General features: G+C 49.4%; 1 protein-coding gene across 15 annotated transcripts in view; it reads left to right on the forward strand.

The window, feature by feature from the left end:
- Window positions 1-16,816: 16,816 nt before the first annotated feature.
- Window positions 16,817-17,624, forward strand: part of PTPRT (protein tyrosine phosphatase receptor type T) — a 1,114,373-nt gene continuing 1,113,565 nt past the window's right edge. For all 15 annotated transcript variants that reach the window (XM_008017080.3, XM_037983051.2, XM_037983053.2 and 12 more), the window contains exon 1: window positions 16,817-16,981. In XM_008017080.3, the coding sequence (XP_008015271.3) occupies window positions 16,894-16,981 (88 nt within the window). In that variant the 5' untranslated portion in view covers window positions 16,817-16,893. The remainder of the gene's footprint in view (window positions 16,982-17,624) is intronic.

The following is a 17,624-nucleotide window of genomic DNA, read 5'->3' on the forward strand; positions in this document are numbered from 1 at the left end:
GCAATTGAAAGGTTATGGGTTCTTTGAGGCTTAGTTTTATTTCCAGCATAGAACAATCCCTCAAATTTGTCACTTCTACTTTCTCCTCCATGAAATGGGGATTGTAATGCATGTTTTCAGAACTGCAAAAACTAGTGAGATAATGATATAGCATCCAGTTGGTGATTGATATGGTTTGGGTCTGTGTCCCCACCCAAATCTCATGTTCAATTGTAATCCCCAATGTTGGACATGGGTCGTGGTGAGAGGTGATTGGATCATGGTGGTGGATCCTTCATGGATGGTTTAGCACCATCCCTTTGGTGTTGTTCTGATGATAGCATTCTTATGAGATCTGGGTGTTTAAAAGTGTGTGGCACCTCCCCACTCTATTTTCTGCTCCAGCCACGTAAGACAAGCTGGCTTCCCCTCCACTTTCCACCATGATTGTAAGTTTCCTGAGGCCTCCTCAGAAGCCAAGCAAATGGCCAGCATCATGCTCCCTGTACAGCCTGTGGAACCGTGAGCCAATTAAACCCTTTTTCTTTATAAATTACCCAGTCTCAGGTATTTCTTTATAGCAGTGTGAGAACGGCCTAATACAGTGATCATATGTGTTCAGGGACATTCATGGGGGATTTCCTCTAACCTCCTGACAGCTACAGGAGGATCAAATCCTGTTGTGGACTTAGTGGATTGATGGCTTCCAGTTATGAGTTTGCTAAAGACAATCCTAGTCACTGTCATTTAAATAAGAGATGGTTTATTACCAAAATACTTTTATGGTTGAAACACCAAACTCATCAGCTAGAGCTAATAACTGAAACTGTGACTCAGCATTTGATGTGGGCTTCCTTAAGCCCTTCCTTGTTTGTATGAACTACATAGTTTTCAGGACGTCTGCATCTTCCTTAACTGGTCTCCTTCCCCTCTCTCATCCTCACATCCTGTTATTTCTACCTCTTAAATATTTCTTGACTCCCTTTTCTCTCTTTCTCTTTGTCTCAACAACTGATGCCCTGGTCCAGCCTCATCAACTCTCACTTGGCTTTCGGTGGCAAGGTTTGACAAGTAAATAAAAACAGCTTACTTTTGGGCTTGGGTACAGCATGTGTTAGGTGGCAGCACATACTGGTGAAATGTAGTACTGCAGTCCAGCTCTATAGGCTTATATTAATAATATGCATTCAGGAAAGAGGAGGGGCAGGAAAGCAGTGTTCTTGGAGCTGTGAGTGTAAGAACAGGACAGTTTAGAAACTTCTATAACAGTGTACATAATTATCTGTCTTGTGTTTGTCTTCTCATTAGAAAGCAAGCTCCCCAAGCAAAGAGAGTATCTATTTTCTTCACTAATTTATATCTAGTACCTAGTCTGACATTGGCACATGACAGATGATCAAACTATATTTGTTTAAGATAAGTATGGGTAACATTCTCATCAGTTGCAAGAATTCCATCAGAGGTAAAGTTTGGTTAACTGTGGGAGGGGCTAAACTAGCTACAGTTGAAGCAGACCAGCTTGGGGTGGGGTGTTCCAGACATAACCTAGTAGCCAACTACAGAATAAGGTCAGTAGTCAGTACAAGGAGGCCTGGTAGGAGGTAGCAATGCCTAACCAAAATTAGTGCTCTGTGCCAGGAAACCAGCCCTGGAATACCAGTGAAAGCAAGTCCCCTGTCTTGGAGGGCTTGGCGTTACAGGCACAGTATAAAGCAGGGGCTCCTACACAAGGGTAGAAGGTGGGATCCTATTTTTAGATCCAGAGAACAAAAAAAAGAGCTTGGTCAGAAGGGTCAAGACGAAAGGGTTGTCTTCAGAGCCAGAGGCAAAGCCTTCATGGAGCCAGCAATTAGAGTGACTTGATAGCAAGTCACCAATACTACTCAGTCAGGTCTCTTAAATCTTTCATGACAAAGGACAGGAATGATCACAGCATCTAGGAAGGAATGACAACGCAGTCATAATCAAATAGGAACAGATTGTTTCAGATGGGGGGATATTCATAGGCGTGTATAAGGGAGACATTATTTTATAGGTTAAGAACATACACACTCTGACTCAGAATGCTAGCCATTGGTATTGTTCACCAATATTTTTAACTTCCCCCTTCCAGACATCTGATAGGATTATACTTTCCTGCCACCTGGAAACTAGGTGTGCCCATGTGACTGGCTTGACCAACAAAATGTGAGCAAATACATTTAAAAGTAGATGCACAATTCTATAACTTCCTCTTCTGCCTGTGTAAGTGAGGATGCATCTATTGATTGGGAGGCGTGGTGCAGCCATGGAATGCTCCCTTGAAAAATTGTGCAAACCATGGCAGACTTTACATGATAAGAAATAAATTTTGTTTTACACTAATGAATAAAAAAAAAAGAACACATACTCTGAAGTCAGACAATCTAGAGGATGAATTCCAGCTCCACCAGCTCTGTGACTTTGGGACTTTAGATTGCTGCTGTGAGCCTTGGTTTTCACATCTGAAATATGGGTCTATTGCACACGCTTGTTGTCAAGATAATATGTCAGTAGATGCTTTACGCAGTGTGTGGCATATGGCACATGATCAATAAATGGTAGTTTTTATTACAGCCATCATTTTCCAGCTGGGCAAATATGTTGACTGGTGTGAGGGAGAGGAAGAAGGGTGGCAGCAGTTGATTCCAAGAACATCAAGTACTATCCAGTTTCTTTCACTGTACTCCATTCACATTTTTGGTTGGTTGAGGCTAGTGTCCAGCATTGTTTTGATGGGCAGCTTCCCCTGGTACAAAGCTCAGAAGAATCACTGCTTTGAGTACTTTTTTCATAGACCCAGTCAGGATAGTTCAGGTTACACTGCTGTAATACATAAGCTGCAAATTGCAGTGGCTTAAAAGACAAAGGCTTGTTTATGGCACACACTACATGCCCATTATGGACTGGTAGGAAGCTCTGCTCCATGTTTTCTCATGCTGGGACTGAGGTTGCTGGAACAACCACTATCTACAACATTGCCAATCAATGTATCAAAAGGAAAGAGAGGATGGCATATTACTGCTTATAAAGCTTCCACCTAGAAGTAACATGGATCACTTCTGCTCTCATTTTCTTGGCAAAAGCAAGTCACCTGGCCACACTGAATTCTAAGGAGATAGAAAAATGTCATCCTACTGTGTCTCTGGAAGGAAAATTAGAAATACTCAGTGAACGGGACTAATGACCATTGCACTCTTAAAACTTTCCAACTTAGTCCACTGAGAGAATAGTCCCACTCTAATTTGGGGGTATCTATTGTTTTTCTGCACTCTTCCCCCTGACTCTCAGATCAAATCTAGCCTCTCTGCCAACAGGGATGAGCACATGACTCAAGTTAAACAAGTCATAGTATTTCATTACTCAACCACAGTCATTGGTTCAAGGGATGGGCATGTGACCAATCAGGATTCTTCAAACTGGTGTTGGGAGAAAAGCATCCTGTTTTCTCTGAACATGGAATTAGGAGGATATGAGTACACCCTCAGTCATGCTGTCTGCCATTGGCAAACAGTGCTGGGAGAAGAATGCTGAGGAACTGAGAGAAAGGAGGTAAAGGCAGAGTCCTTGTGAAGGTTGATTGGCAGCTAAGGCTGGCCATACACTTCCCTTCTCATCTGGGCTGGTCCTGAGCCTTTTTGCCTTCAGATTCATGCCTTTCCTTTCCTTGCACTGCTCTGTAATCAGAGAGGCTGATCCCTGGTGGCTGCATTTTCCCAGACTCTTGTTTCAGCTGGCTTCCAGTGGTTTGGCCAATGGAAGATGCTGATTGGATGCTGGAGGCAGGGGAAAAGGAGAAGCAAGGGAATTTCTCCTCCTCTGTCTCTGTGTTGGGCAATTTCTCCATCTGCAAAGGAGTATCCTCCTGGCCTTAGCTTCCCCTGAATACATCTGTCAGGGTTCCAGCTTCCACGCATTCATGTATTCCTAGGCTTCCAGCACCGGTATCCCTCCATCTTCAGGCTGGCAGTAGCTTCTTGTGCTCGTGTATTTGTGTGTTACCTTCCTCTCCCTTCCTGGTCTCTCAGCTCTCTCATCATCTGTGTAGCCAATTTCCTGCATTAAATCCCCTCTGTTGCAAATACTTGAAGCAGCTTCTGTTTTCCAACTTAGACCTTGACTGATCAGCCACTGTTTGGTTAGGGAAGCACTGTGTTTCCTCTTTGACTCAGGTGAATTGGAGATAGGCCTCTGTCCCTTACAACTGAGAGTTTGGACTAATGCAGCAGTCCACAGGAAAATAAGCACCCATCACCTCCTAAGTATTTACCTGATGCCAGGCACTGTGCTCAACACTTTGTTCTCATTGTGGAATCCATGAGGTAGAAGTTATGACGACAATTTTATAGATGAGAAGCAGAGACACAGACAGGTAAGTAATTTTCTCTCAATCACATTTATTTTCTCTAAGCAAAAATTCACTTAGAACCCGCTGCTCCATGAAACAAGGGAGTCCCACAGGTATGCCAAGGCTCAGCAGTGGCAAGACAAGAAAGGAGGTGAGGAATGACAAAAGACAAGTCTATATGCTATTTTGCGACCTGGCCTAGAATCTCAACACGCTTCTCCCGGGCAGGAGTGTAATGAGTAAAGGGAGCTCCATGTAAATGAGCTACAGGCATCCTTAGTAACTGTGATTCAAGTCAAGTTCTTGCCGCTAATTGCACACACATTTTGCTAAAGGTAGTAAATAGGAATCATTCACTCGTCCTTAGAGACCGCGGCACCATTCAGTATTCATAGCAAATATATCACGGAGCTTCATAAGAGAATCATTTTAAAACAAAGCTTGGTCAGCTGTTTAATAATTTACTGATAGTGACAGCAGGGAGAATATCTAATAACCAGCGAGATTGGCTTTCAAATAGAAAATAAATTCATGTTAGAAGAGAGAGAGGAGGGAAAGAAAGGGAAGGTGGGGAGAAGCATGATTAGCAGCGAGGAAATTTTTAACATTTGTCAGTTGCTGAATTTTTTTTTTTTGAATCCTAGCAGAGTGGAGAAACCTGATTATTAAGAGGTTGCATTTCATTTTACAACAGCCTTTAATGCTCTTCTCACAGGAAACAGGAATTATACAGACAGCCCACCTGACACAGGGCATTGACCCCCAACTGGGCCCTGGGTGGCATCAATCTTGGTTAATCTGGGGACTTTTTGGGGGCCATATGGTTTCTTCTCATATTTCAGCTATTCCTGAGGGAGTGAGGTAAGGCCTGAAAGACTAGAAAAACAAAGCCTCAAAGAAATAAAATCAACTCAGACTACAACTGTACATTCTCCTGCTCTGGGAAGAACCTGACCCAGAACTTATTACAAGGGATTTGGCTTCCAGGTAAACAAACCTATTTATTTTTGTTTACTGGCAAAGCTGTATTGAAGTGTCTTGGAGATGAAGAGTTTTGAGATGAACAGGCTCAAAGTTCACAGCTGATTCTCATATTCCTGGCCCGTGACTGGGAGACACAATTACAGGAATTTTAAAAAGTCCAGGAGCTGTCGGGAGGAAAACAAAACCTAAAACCAGTAACAATCCCGAATCAGCAAAGCTCCTTGTGCCTCAGTTTTCTCACTTGTAAACAGGGCTAGTAAGAGAGGTGAAGGGTGGGTAATGCACGTAAGGCTTTTAGTTGCATACGCGGCTCAGAAAATGCAAGTTCAAACATTGCAGAGGCAGAAGCAAAACCAGAGTGAAACATTCCCAAGGTTATCAGTCCTTAAGCCTCAGCGGCAGACAGTGCTGTACAATGTGTTTACGGGTAAAAGAACATCGCGAGCCCCCTACTCCATCCCAGTCCTTTACAACCCTCCCTAGCACACAGGGCACACTCTGTCCTCAAACCAGTCCCTAAGTTTGCCACTCTGGAGACAGGCTTTCAGATAAGACAGATGATTTCCGTGTTCCCAGATGGTATTTTCTGTGGTTTTACATTCCAAGTTTGTACCCTCGATCCTTCACGTTGATCTCAGCAAACTCACTTTCATCCTGTCTTGAGTTATTAGCATTTTTCAAGCTTGGAGAAATAATGATTTATCAATGTTTTATTTGATGTGAGAATGACTTGATGAAACGTGTGCTGTCTGGCCCATCACGCCAAGGAACAAACTCAGTGCGTTCTAGAGTCTTCTGCCATCATCCCAGCTCTGTTTCACAAAGGGGAGAGGGAGATTCTGGGGGCTGCTATCATTTGGGGCAAAATGTATTTCTGTTATATAATAAAATGCTTTGTAAACATTTTCTGAAACGTATGGTAATAGTACCAGCCCCATGATAGACAGACACAATTCCAGGAATTTAAAAAAGTCCAGGAGCTGTAGAGAAGAAAACAAAACTTAAAACCAAATCAATCCCAAATCAACAAACCTCCTTGTGCCTCAGTTTCTTCTCTTGTAAATGGGGAATAATAAGAGAATTGTGGGGTGGATAATGCACGTCGGCTTTTAGCTGCAAGCATGGCTCAGAGTAAGCACAGTTCACAGTTTCACTAGATTGGCGATAGAGTAACTGGGTGAAAACATTTTGAGGGTAACGTGCTTTGGTACAGAGGAAACGGAGGTTGGGTAAAAATCACAGGGTTAGGCCGTGCACGGTGGCTCACACCTGTAATCCCAGCACTTTGGGAGGCCGAGGTGGGTGGATCCCTTGAGGCCAGGAGCTTGAGACCAGCCTGGCCAACATGGCGAAGCCCCTTCTTTACTGAAAGTACAAAAACTAGCCGGGCATCGTGGTGCGTGCCTGTAATCCCAGCTACTCGGGAAACTGAGGCATGAGAATCGCTTGAACCCAGGAGGCGGAGGTTGCAGTGACCCTGTCTCAACAACAAAAATCACAGGGTCTATCTGGGTATGGGGGGGTTAGAATGAGTGTCAGATGGAGAGGACGAGGATGTAGGGAAAGAGCAGGCCCCAGGTGACTGGTTAAGTCTCCAGACCACTTATTAAAGGGATTTATAAAAGAACTAGACCAGCGCCACCAGACTGCCCAAGATTATTTGGAGAAGATTCCCCTTCCCCACTTATGGCTGTCATCCTCAATTCAGAAAGGTGGACAAAAGACCTAGGCTGGCCAATTATGGTGACACTCCTTCCCCCGCCAATATCCCTGGTCAAATTGATTCATTTAGGAAATAGAATGTGAACCAAATCACCCAATAAATATCTTTACTGGGTTTTTGTGGATAGTGTGGTGGGGTGTTGCAGAAGGTTTCATTTTATATTGAAGGTGGTAAGCTGTGAGACCTCTGTATGGAGCTGTCACTGGCCAGTTTCTTTGACTACCCGCAGAGAGAAGCCCAGCTGAGATAGAGACAGAGACAGAATAGAGACAGAGATAGACAGGGAGAGAGAGGGGTCCCATGCCATCATTTGAGCACCTAGATCCAGCTTTGCCTGAAGGTGTGCATGAACTGCTCAGCTAAATAAGCCACTGGGTTCCTCTTTTCACTTAAGCTTGTTTGGGTTGGGTGTCTGTCATTCATAAGAAAAAGAGTCTTGGGTAAAATATCAGGATTGTCTGTGTTCCCAGCTCAGTATTGATCCTTTAAGCGCTTATAGGTGTCTGAGACACAGAATGGGCAAGATACCTTGGAGTTGTGCCTGGAGGCTCTCAACTTTCCTTGTCCCTGACACTGCATTAGCCATTCACAAACTCTTGCATGCCTGAGACTCACCTGGGGTGCCTGTTAGAAATGCAAATTCCCAAGCCTCAACCTCCAGAGATGCTGATTCAGCTCCATGCATAATGAACAAACAGCCCTGTTCTGGTGCAGGTGTGGTCCCTGGCCCCACATTGAGAAGTATGTCGGCCACTCGCCCAGCACACCCTCTTCAGTAGCGTGGGTCCCATGTGCAGGGATCCCCTAAGGTGAGCAAGTGTGTGGGGGGGTATCTTTAGGAGAGTATATTAGGTTATAAGGGCGGGTGGGTAGAGCTCTGTGTAGCGGTTCCCCCCAAAACTTCTTAGATGACTTATAGTTCACCTCCCTACGGGTGGGGAGAACTCTGAGGAGTCCTTGCAGTGCTCTTGGTAGAAATAATTGGGGAAGATTTAAAAATACTGTTGCTTGGGGCCTACTCAAGTAAATCAGTGGCTGAGGGTGGGGTCCCAGGTGATTCTCATATGCAGCGGGGTTGAGAACCACTGCAACAGGAATCCAGGAACAGACGGGCTCTGGGGTCTCTCCTGAAGGCCCTCTTGCCAGCCCAAATTTTCTTTGTACATTGTTGCGGGGATGAAGTGTGGAGAGCAGAAGTCTGTTACTATTAGGGAGTGGTGGTTATGGTGGGTGGAAGATCTCTAGGTGCTTATCAAAATACAGTAAGATAAATCAATGAAAACAAAATGACAATTACATGCCATAACACAACGTAGCAAACATAAGTAAATCATATTAATAAGAGAGGGCTATGCAGAAAAACATCATGAAAGTATATTAAGAACCAAGAATTCGAATTAAGCCAACTCTGTAAACCAGAGGTCTGAAGCAAGTTTGCAGAAGGTTCTATACACATGAGGCATTCTTTCTGTATCATTTCTGCTTCAAGTCTCTTGGTGCCGTTTCTTTCTGAGAGGTTGGCATCTGGGACTCGGGCCTCACTAGAAAAGGCTCAGGGCCACGGGCAGACAGGCCGCTAAAGCCTCTGGGGACTTTACCGTGGTTTCTCCCTGCCGTGGACAGCCCTGTTACTGCTTTGAGCCCCCAGGCCAGGTGCTTCTGGCAGTCTGACTAGAGGACAGGTTCTGCATTGGCCTGGACAGAACCACCCAGTTCTGACCTTTTGGGAGATTCAGTCTGTTAAAAAGGACACGTTTCTGGGCTCTTCCCTGAAGCATTGACTTTATCAGTCTGGGGTACGTGCGTTATTAAAAAGAGCTCCTGGCGGTTCTCAGGACCAGACACAGTGGGGAAGCAGCACCCCATCAACTCCTCCTGCACACCCGAGAGCCTTGCTGGGGGCTTGCTCATGAGCTGGTTTCCCCATAGATCTCGATGAATTGGGTCACTGTCCCTTCTGTTTGATAACAGCTCGTGCAGAATGTATATGGCCCTGGCAGGCAAATTTGGTCCTAGTCTTAACCAGTATGTATTGAGTGCTTGCTGTATGCCATGCTGGGTTGGCTTTGGGGACGTGACGGTGAGTAAGACAGTACTGGCATCCCTCAATGCTGTCACCCTGGTGGAGAAGGCAGATCTGCAGATGGTTCCAATAAGGATGGAATCCACTAATTCTTCATCCAGCCCACTACAGTCCAGCCCACAGATCCTGCCCAAAACTGAGCCTTGAAGGATAAGGATTTAGATGCCTGGATAAGGAAGGAAGCTGCTTTTGAATTTGGCATTCCAGAGACAGGAAGCTAATGGGCAGAGGCCCAGAGGGAGGTAATGGACAGTTGTCATGTGCGGCTTGGAGTTCAGGGTAAATGGAGTACGGAGGAAATGAAATGAGAGAACAGAGAGCATTGCACTTAGCTCTCAGCTTCGCCTCTTTGAACTTGCAGACTCTTTCAGATATCCGAGTATTTGCCTAGGCTGTTCCAGCCACCTGGAATGCCCTTCTTTTCTTCTCTACCTGGGAAGACTTCCCTTTGGTGAGGGGTGGTCCAAGGTGAGTTAGGGAGGGGATGGGCTTAGAAAAGCAGGCTGGGCTGGGCATGGTGGTCACACCTGTAATCCCAGCACTTTGGGAGGCTGAGGTGGGCGGATTGCTTGAGGCCAGGAGTTCAAGACTAGCCTGGGCAACATGGCAAAACCCCATCTCCACTAAAAATACAAAAATTAGCCAGGCGTGGTGGCACACACCTATAATTCCAGCTACTTGGGAGGGTGAGGCACAAGAATTGCTTGAACCCAGGAGGTGGAGGTTGCAGTGAGCTGAGATCGCACCACTGCACTCCAGCCTGGGTGAAAGAATAGGCAAGACTGTCTCAAACAAACAAACAAGGCAGGCTGGGCCCAGCCAGTGGAGAGTCTTGTTGGTTATGGTAAGGACTGTGGACTTCATGCTGAGGGCAGTGGGGGCATTAGTGAAGGGTTTAAAGCTGGTGAGCAACAGGTTGTGGAGTGACTGTCTTCTTGAACCACTCTGGCTGCTGTGTGTGGAGAGGGGTTGGGAGGGACAAGACTTCAGGCAGTTAAGAAGCTAAGTCAGAGCTGAGGTTGCTGCAGCAGGGTGGGGAGAAGCAACAGGTTCACAAGCATTCCGGAATCTGGAATCTGAGTTGGGAGTCAGTGACCAGGAGAAGGGCTGAAGGCCTTTTTTTTCTTTTCTTTTCTTTTTTTTTTTTTTTTTTTTTTTTTTGAGATGGAGTCTCGCTGTGCCAGCAGGCTGGAGTGCAGTGGTGCGATCTCAGCTCACTGCAACCTCTGACTCCCTGGTCGAAGCGGTTCTGCTGCCTCAGCCTCCCGAGTAGCTGGGATTACAGGCATGCTCCATCACGCCCAGCTAATTTTTGGATTTTTAGTAGAGACAGGATTTCACCATGTTGGCCAGGATGGTCTAGATCTCCTGACCTCAGGTGATCCACCCACTTTGGCCTCCTAAAATGCTGGGATTACAGGCATGAGCCACCGCACCTGGCCAGGGCTGCAGGTCTTGCGGGGACCTCAGTGCTCTGAAAAGGCATGTGCTCAACTCCTGGGCACCAAGCTGTTGCAATAGTGGCTTTTTGCCTGCTTCCTCAGAGAAGCCACTTTGCTGGAAGCAAGGAGTAAAGCCTGGGGCTGTATCTCAATCATGTTTGACGTCCATTATTCAAACCCTGACACTAACACCACCCTGTCCCCAGTGTGCTTGGGTGACCTCTCAGTGAGGGCGGACTGTGGGCTCCTTGCAGATGGGGCCACTTTATCTTAACATCCCCACTGCCCAGCAATGAGGCCAGGTGTCAGAAGTGCAAATACCTGTGATGGGTACGTGCCATCCATCACTTAGCTTTTTAAAAAAATTACCAGAAACAGCTGTTTGGCAGATGCCACTTGGGTGAGATGCAGTGCTGGCATTAAATCCAGGGCACCTCAGACATTGAGGTCTACTTGGCAACAATTTGGACCATGTGCTGGTATTTTGGCCCAAGAAAGAGGCAGCTGGCCTTCCGTGCCATGCTGTTGTCCAGGTGTCTATACAGTTGGCCTAGAGTCAAGGCTGGGGTGGTCTGATGAATTTAAGACTTGGAAGTGGGAAGAAAGGAAGGGAAACGGGCTCTTGAGTGGGCCAGCCCTGTACTAGGCGTGTTCACATCCATTAACTCACTTAATTCCCACTCAGCTCAGCGAGGTGGGAATAATCACCCAATTTCACAGATGGGGAAACAGATTTGGAGAGGGAAAGTGACGAGTTCGTGGTCACTTGGATGGTAAATGGAGGTGTGGAGAATGCAGGCAGGTGCAAGGCCTCCCCGGAAGAGGGAAATTATAAACATGGAGCATGGCTGAGAAGAGGAACCAGGTGCTGTGGGCCTGAAAATCTATCAGAAGAGGAATGGGAGGGGTTTTAAGAAATTGAGAACGCTTACCTGGAGCACACCCAATCTCCAAACGAAGGTCATCTGGAAGGGCGGCCAGGCTCTGACTTCCCCAGGAGGCAGATCCAACTTTGGAGGGAGAAATTATAGATTGGCAGTATCGGTAAAGCGTCAGGGAAATCTTTCTAACCACAAGGACCTCAAACTGGAAATGGATTCGTTATGAAGTCCTGCTTTTGAACCGAGCAATATTATTGGATAATACATGCTTTTTTTTTTTTTTTTTTAACAGAAAAAATGGTTGGATCATGAGGTTAAACCCGAAAATACTTAACATTTCTAAGTTGCATTTGGGTTATTTATATTTGCACATCTTGACAGACAGCATTAATGCATATTAATATTCCTGCCATCAAAACATTACTCAAACCAGAACTACTGGCTCTGAAAGCATCTGCGGTGTGTGCACACTCTGCTAATAGAAAGGTTAACTTGTATTTTTGAATTATTGATGGTTGCTTGTTACTAATTTCTTTTTCCTCAGAAAGGAGGAAATTATTAATGAAGAGATCATTGCCAATGTGTCTGACATCTATTAATGGTTTCATCTTGCAACCAGATTAAAAGAGACAGCTGGTCCCTGAATTTATGTGTGGAGGCAGCTCCAAATGTGCTGACAATTCCATGGGAGGGCGGGGCCGACGGCAGTGGGGCCTGAGCACGGTGCCGGTGGCTGGTACAGGGTCCTCCCCTGGTTGGCGCGACCGTCAAAGGTTTTGTGCCAAGGGACCAGGCAGCAGATGGGCTATCACTCTTTTGGCATCTTTCCAAACTCTTGTTACCCACGGGAACCCATTCGCACCCTCACCGTACCAGCCACTTGTTGACGTGTGCTCTGTGTTTTGGAACAGCGGTTTCTAACTTGAACATGCATCAGAATCACCTGGAAGGCTGGTGCAATGCGAGCCCAGGCCCCACCTCCGGCGTTTCTGATTCAGCAGGCCTGGGGTGGGGCCCAAGAACTTGTGTTTCTAACACCTTCCCAGGTGAGGCTGATGCTATTGGTCCAGAAACCACACTCTGAGAATGAGTTTTAGATCAATAATTGTCAAATTGTGCTGTAAGATTTCTCTAAAGAAAGGGTTGGCAAACTTTCTATAAAGGGCAAGACGGTAAATATTTTAAGCTTTGTGGGCCAGACGATCTTTGTCACAATCACTCACCTCTGCTGCTACAGTTCAGAGAGCGGCCACAGGCAATATGTAAATGAAGACATGGGTTTGTGTTTCAATAAAACTTTATGAAAACAGACAGTGGTCCAGATTTGGCCCATGGGTGGAGTTTGCTAACCTCTGTTCTAGAGCAGTGCTGTCCAGTAGAACTTTCTGCAGAAAGCAGCCATAGGCAGTATGTAAATGAATAAGCATGGATGTGGCACAATAAAACTTTATTTAAAAAAAATAGGCAGTGGGCCAGATGTGGCAGAGGTTTGGTGACCTCTGTGTTAGAGCAGCACTAATAGAATTCTCCATGATGTTGGAAATGTTCTGTATCTACACCGTCTGATACAGCAGCCACTGGCCACCTGTGGCTACTGAGTACTTGAAATGTGGTGTGGCCAAGCACTGAAATTCTCAATTTTAAGTTTAAACGGTTAGTGGCTATCAGTGCCACAGCAAGAAGACAGAGGCTCCAATGGAGCAGCCACTGCCAGCACAGGAAGTGACCCTTCCCGCCTTCCTACATGGACACTGCCCTTCTTGAGGCGCAGTGTTCTCACGTGTAAGATGGGGATCAAACAATAGCTACATCACTGGACTTTCATCACTGGACTTTATTTGATACTTTAAACATAGAATACACTCTACTAGATACATGGTTGAGAGATCTCATTAGTAAGGCACGTGGCCTCAGCAGGTGTCTTCCCCCGTTGCTGTGCTCCCCACTGGAGGGCTGACCACTGGGGGTGAGGCAGGGCTGGGGAGATGGGGACCAGCTCTGGGGTCGTTACCGCTTTCTGTTTACAGATTGTAAGCTACATGATGGCAATGACCATTGTCTATTGTTTAGGCTGCAAACCACAGCCCTGAGATCGCTGACACACATCAAAAGGCCAGTGTACTTGTTGAAAGGATGCCCCAAGTTTCAGGTTCCCCCTAAAACTGCTTGACAGAGAGATCTGTAGCTGAAATGTCTGGACACTCCTATCTTGGTTCCTGCCAGAGCTGAAAGGGAAGCCACTAGGCAGATATGGAAACTGACGCACAGAGAGGTCTTGCCAAAGGTTTCATGGGGTTAAGGACGGAGTCTGAAGATAAGAGGCCTACTGACTGAGCATAACTAAGAGAGTTTGTAGGGCAGAATGCCATCTCTTACAAAGCTCACCCTGCCTCCTTCCTTCAGCACTGATGCGATGCTGGGCACAGCCCCGAGCCAAGCAAATCTGTGGTCATGTCCCAGCTCCCTGGGCTGATGGGGTCAGACAGGAAAGAGGGCTCCCTGTGCAGAAGGGTGGGAGACAATGCTATAACTTTCCATGAGTTTCCTCCCTTGAGAAGCCAGCTAGCTGGAAGCTTTGTGTAAGGCATCTTTAGCCCTGTGCCAGCCCTCTCTCTCCACCCCCAAACCCTCATCTCCTAGCAGCCCTGTGGTAAGTGTCCAGGTTCCCTTTGGCAACTCAAGTCTTGTAGAACAGATGAAGAGGAGACAAACAACATTCCCACAATGTAAAAAGCACCATCACAGTGACCTGCGCTGGGGAACATGGCTTGAGCAGGAAGGGCCCGCTGGCCAAAGTTCCAAAGAGAAGTCCTAAGGGCCAGTGTGAGTTTCCCAGGGAGGTGATGCAGTGCAGGGCTTCCAGGCAGAGGGACTGGCCGGTGCAAAAGCCTGGCGGTGCTATGGGTGCCAGAGCCTGGTCGGGCAGCAGGTGGCAGCACGTGCTACTGAAGGAGAGGGGGCAGTTTCTCCGGGTGGAGGGAGGTTCAGAAAGCACAGAGGGTCACAGTTCATGACCATGGTGCACCTGGGCAGGTAAGTCCTGGTGCGGGATCAGGTCCCACTCCACTAGCTCAGTGACCACTGAAATGTTTTTTTTTTTTTTTTTTTTTTTAATATTTTAAATTTTTTATCTTTATTTTTTCCCTCGGGGCCACATGAACCCCATTCAGACCTGGGGGATTTGCCTGCAGTGATATCGCATCCCTAAAGCAGGGGTGCAAGGGGGCACCAAAGGGCGTGTGCTCTGAGGATGCTTAACTGCTATTTTATAGTTTTCCAGAAAGCTTGAGAGAGGGGATGAATTGGCAGGAGTCCAGGAAAGTCGCGGCAAGTTACAAGTGTGACGCCAAGCTCCTTAGTGGCTTAGAAATCTCCTCCCCACCTGGGTCATCCCCTGGGATCAGCCATGACTGGGGTTGCTTGTGGCGGTCTTGGGCCAGGCTTCTGCTCCGAGGCTTCCTAACTGCTGTCTGCCCAAGGCAGGGTTCGAGTGAGTGAGTGAGGGAGCAAACAGCTGGCCGCTCAGCTCTCAGCAGAAGGGATCTTTCCATTCCAATTCTCCCCAAGGGCTATGCATTGTGGTGTCCCCAGAGAACAGCACAGAGTAAGGCACACAATTAAGTGCACCATAAATATTGGTAGAATTATTCATCTCCAAGGCAACTTGTAAAAGGTTCAACTCCCAGGCCACCCCCGACAGGCCTGCCGAATTCCACTCTCCCCAGCAGGGGTCTGGGAAGCAGGACTTGGAGAAAATTTCCTGGTAGTTCTTTGACCAGGCAAGTGTGGGAGGCACTGGTTGGTCCAACAGGCTAGTCCAAGCACTTCAGCTTTTGAAAGTGGTCATGGTCATAGTGGTGGTGGTGGGAGTCGGGGTCCAGAGAGGGGTGGAAGAATTTGCCTGGGATTGTAAGTGTTGGGTAGGAAGAGTAATTGGGTTTCCATTCAAGGGAACTGTTCCACTCTACCTAGTGGGGGCTGGGGACTGACAGAGTGAGGCCCTGTGTTCTCTGCCGTGGCAACTTGGGTCCAGAGCCTGGGACTCCCCACTTTTGGAAACCCTGCCATGCTTGATTTTCACAATTCCCCTACAGTCTCCGGGGTCCCTGGCACCCCAGCAAGGATGGGGGTAGGCGGCCGGGCTGACACAGAAGAAGGAGGGCTTTGGCCAGGTAGCAAAGTGTTCCCAAAGTGTGAATTCCGTAAGCATTTCTGGGTGTCCCTGCCCCTGGCTCTTACATCTCAGACCCCCAGCCAAGACTCAGGTACCAGCTGTCTCCCAGGACAGCAGCGAGCCAGGCTGTGGGCTGCGGGCTGCGGGCTGCGGGCTGTGGGCTGTGGGCTGCGGGCTGCGAGGGACAGCGCCAGCGCTGATCTGTGGTTTTAGGCTTTCAGCCCCAACCAGGTCTTTGTTAAGACCGAGAAGACAAGGGAAAAAGCTACATGGTTCTGTCTCCCTAGAAAAGGAAAGGGAAGGCTGCCAGAGAAAAATTGCGGGGGGTGGGGGAGATGTCTCATGCCCCGTCTGCGCCCCCTTCCGCGTGGTGGTGGGGACAAGAGAAATGTGGGTGAACAAGAAGATGGGGTGGGCGGCTAACTGAGGGGGGGCGGCAGTTGTGGCGCGGTCAGCGATGCGCCCAAAAGAGTGTGAGTGGGTTGTGTGTGTGTGCGCGCGCGCGCTCTTAGATGAAATTCTCATCTCAGGGTGTGCCCGAGACCCTGGCCAGCAGCCGCCTGCCCCAGCTTTGGGCAGACGCCCCCACCCGCTTTCGCCAATTCACCTGGCCCCTTATCTTGAGTTGTGAGGGCTGCTCCCTCCCTCCCTCCCTCCTCTCGCCACCGAACCCTCATTCACCTGTTCCCCAACCCGAGTTCAAACGGCTGCTCCCGCTCCCTCCTCCCCGCACCGCCCCCGTACCTGCGCCCCCACAGGGCAGACGATGCTTGGCTGCGCGGCACCGCGCGGGGCGAAGAGGCAAGGACCCTGCCGGGCGTGCGGGTGCGGGGGTGATGTGTGGACGCGCGTGACTGTGCCAGCGGCCCGAGCTGTTCGGCCCCGGAGAGGGTGTGCGGGGGAGTCCGCGTGTGCCAGCCGCGGGCGTATGCCAGGCGCGGGCGTGCGCGCGAGGGTGTGTGCACGGCCGAGGCGGAGCGCCCGGGCGGGTGGCGGCGGCGGCGACGGCGGCGGCGGCGTTAGGACTCGGGGGACACCGCCCCCCGCCCCCCGCGTCCCGCCCCCGCCCAGCCTCCCGCCTCAGTTCGCGCCGCGCCTCTGCTTGGAGCGCAGCGGCGCCGGCTCCGGGAGCCCGAGCGGAGCCAGCCGCGCTCACAGCCAGCGGCCGCACGGGCGATGCGGGGCCGCCCCGCGCCCGCCCCAGTCCCGGCCCCAGCCCGGGCCCCCGCGGGAAGGGGCTGAGCCGCCCGCCGCCGCCCGGATGGCGAGCCTCGCTGCGCTCGCCCTCAGCCTGCTCCTGAGGCTGCAGCTGCCGCCGCTGCCCGGCGCCCGGGCTCAGAGCGCCGCAGGTGAGTGCGCCCGCTCGGCTCCCCTGGGCTCCCCGCTCCCTCCCGGATGCGCGCGGGCTCCGAGCCGCGGGGCCCTGGGAGGAGAAAGTTGCGCGGGCTCGCGGGGGCGCGGATCCCCATGACCGGAACCCGGGTCTCAGCCTGCAGACGCGGGAAGCCGTGTCCCCGCGCGCCCCGGCCAGCCAGCCTGGTCCCTCGCGTCTCTCGGCAGCCCGCGTTTGGCGAAGTTCGCAGCTTCACTTTCCTGCCAGTCCCCCGGGCTGGAGTAACTTTCCGCGGTTGTTGCGAATATTTCCACTTGCTGCCTCCCACTTGTCGGAATCTGCCACTTGAGTGTTTGGGGCGGCGAGATGAGGAGCGGCACCGACGCCCAGGGTGGAGCGTTCCCTCCCGGGCAGCGCGCGCTTTTAGTGGGGAGGACAGGTCCCCAGCAGGCCGAGGCTGCCGGGGCGGCGGCTTTTCTTTTCTCCTTGGAGATACAGGAAACTCCACATTTGCTCTGAACACGCTGCTCCCCTAATCAAGCCGCTGAAGGCACCCGTGGGGATGTTTGCGTTGATGACCGAGAGCAATGCCTCCGCCCTACCCGCTGGCTTTTCTCCGAGGTAGCTGAGCGCCCGTGTTAAGGCCCTTGGAGGGGAGT

The sequence above is a fragment of the Chlorocebus sabaeus genome, chromosome 2 (assembly GCF_047675955.1).
Source record: "Chlorocebus sabaeus isolate Y175 chromosome 2, mChlSab1.0.hap1, whole genome shotgun sequence".
Taxonomy (NCBI): domain Eukaryota; kingdom Metazoa; phylum Chordata; class Mammalia; order Primates; family Cercopithecidae; genus Chlorocebus; species Chlorocebus sabaeus.